At 37.8% G+C, this 1,842-nt stretch overlaps 1 protein-coding gene across 1 annotated transcript; it reads right to left on the bottom strand.

Annotated features, from left to right (window-relative positions):
• Positions 1–1,015: 1,015 nt before the first annotated feature.
• LOC127136492 (uncharacterized) lies at positions 1,016–1,543 on the bottom strand. Its single transcript, XM_051063041.1, has 2 exons — positions 1,399–1,543; positions 1,016–1,275 (listed from the first exon to the last, which is right to left on the bottom strand). The coding sequence occupies exons 1-2, from the start codon at positions 1,541–1,543 to the stop codon at positions 1,016–1,018; spliced, it is 405 nt and encodes a 134-aa protein (XP_050918998.1).
• Positions 1,544–1,842: the final 299 nt, after the last annotated feature.

Below are 1,842 nucleotides of genomic sequence, written 5' to 3'. Positions count from 1 at the left end.
ATGGAGTGAAGAATTTGGTGAGTTTATGCCCGAAAGTAGGCTTGGGATGATGGATAATAAAGTTTTTGTGAATTTGGTTTAGTCGTTAGGGGTAGTTTGAGGTTAAAGGTGGAAACTTTTTTTTTGAGAACAATGGAGTTTTTTTTAAAGGTTTTGAAAAAGGTTTAGAGAATTTAGAGAAGATGAGTGATTTGGAAAGAGAATGAGTGATCGTAATTATGGTTAAAAATCAGATTTAAGGTATTTAAAGAAAATTAATGGGTGATTATTGGTGTGATTGGAGGTGTGTGGGGTCCCTAAAAAAGATTTGAATTTAAAAAAATTCAAAATAATTTATTCTCTCTCTACATCCCTACTATGGCCCGTAGCACGTGCTACGGCCTCCGTAGCACGTGCTACGACCTCCCATATCACGATGTTGTTTCCCATGGTGAAAGTGTTACAATTTAGGGTTTTAGGGTTGAGACTGCTACGACCCGTAGCACGGGCTACATGTAGCCGTAGTAGGCCCCTATTTTTTCCATGGAGAATTTTATTTTCTCGTAGTTTTGTAGTTTTATTTTGGGGATATTTTCACTAATAGTTTTTCTCCTCTTTTTCCAACAATTTGGTACTTGTCCGACTTTGTTCTTGCGATATTTTTATTAACTTAAAAAAAAACAGGAACAAATTAGTGCGAAAAAGCGTGGGTTGCCTCCCATAAAGCGTTATGTTTAAGGTCGTTGAGCTCGACCATCTACAACCTCAACCCAAGAGGGTGCCTCCTTCAAATTTGAATCTTTAACATGTCCCTTAGCCATTGACAAGACCCAATTTACTCCAGACATCCTTCCATATAACTTTCTTCTTTTCTCTTCCTCTGATATGGAGGCTTATACTTTTGGTCTATTTTTTCACGAAATTTCTCTATCACTTTCTTCTTATGCTTAGACTCATTCTTACTTCGCCCTACACATAAGAACTCACTACCTTTCTAAACAGGCCCATCGAGGCCTTAGTTAGTGGGGATGTATTTTTACCCCAAGGCTTCTTCATAACCCTTATCCTCGGTATCAACCATCTTTATCTTAGTACCATGAAGTAGACTCTCTTCCAACTTAGTGATCGAAGGAGGTTCCAGTGCATTCTCTTGAACACAACCGTTTAACAAGGAAATCAAACAACAAGAATCCCTTAAATAATGCTTCTTCAACAGTTTTGTAAAAATGAATTCAATTTTATCTTCTCCCACCTCAAAGGTAAATTTCACTCTCTTAACATCTATGATGTCCCTCTCTGTAGATAAGAAAGGCCTTCATAAAATTATCGATATTTGACAATCATCATTGATGTGCATTTTCAAAAAGTCAACTGACACATAAGACTCTCCAACTCTCGTCGGTACATCCTCTAAGACACCTATAGGATACTTAACCGATCTATCGGCAAGTTGTGAAGACACATTGGTAGGTTTCATGTCTCCCATATCCAACATCTTATACATGGACAAATGCATTAAACTAACACTAGCTCTTAAATCACATATCACTCTCTCAAATTCCATGGTACCTATATAAAAAGGGATAGAGAAACATCTCGGATCTTTGAGCTTAGGGATTACCATGTTTTGAATCATGACACAACTATCAAGGGTCGTAGCCGCGGTCTCATGGCCCTCTAGATTTCTTTTATTGGAAAAAATATCTTTTAACAACTTGGCATATGAGGGCATTTGAGTTATCACCTCGGTGAAAGGCACATTGAGGTGGATCCTCCTGAAAAGTTTCACAAACTTTTTGAGTTGGGCCTTCACCTTAGCTTTAATAAGCCTTTGTGGGAAAGGAACAATAGATTTGTAGGGAG

This window comes from Lathyrus oleraceus, chromosome 4, assembly GCF_024323335.1.
Source record: "Lathyrus oleraceus cultivar Zhongwan6 chromosome 4, CAAS_Psat_ZW6_1.0, whole genome shotgun sequence".
Classification (NCBI taxonomy): Eukaryota; Viridiplantae; Streptophyta; class Magnoliopsida; order Fabales; family Fabaceae; genus Lathyrus; species Lathyrus oleraceus.
This window is presented reverse-complemented; position numbering and strand designations above follow the sequence as displayed.

What these genes read in the sequence shown, in the direction of transcription:
- LOC127136492 (XM_051063041.1), bottom strand. Translation starts at nt 1,543, where the DNA reads ATGGAATTTGAGAGAGTGATATGTGATTTAAGAGCTAGTGTTAGTTTA. An exon ending in ATCGGTTAAGTATCCTATAG is followed by an intron (nt 1,276 to 1,398) that starts GTGTCTTAGAGG and finishes TCTTATCTACAG; the next exon opens with AGAGGGACATCATAGATGTT.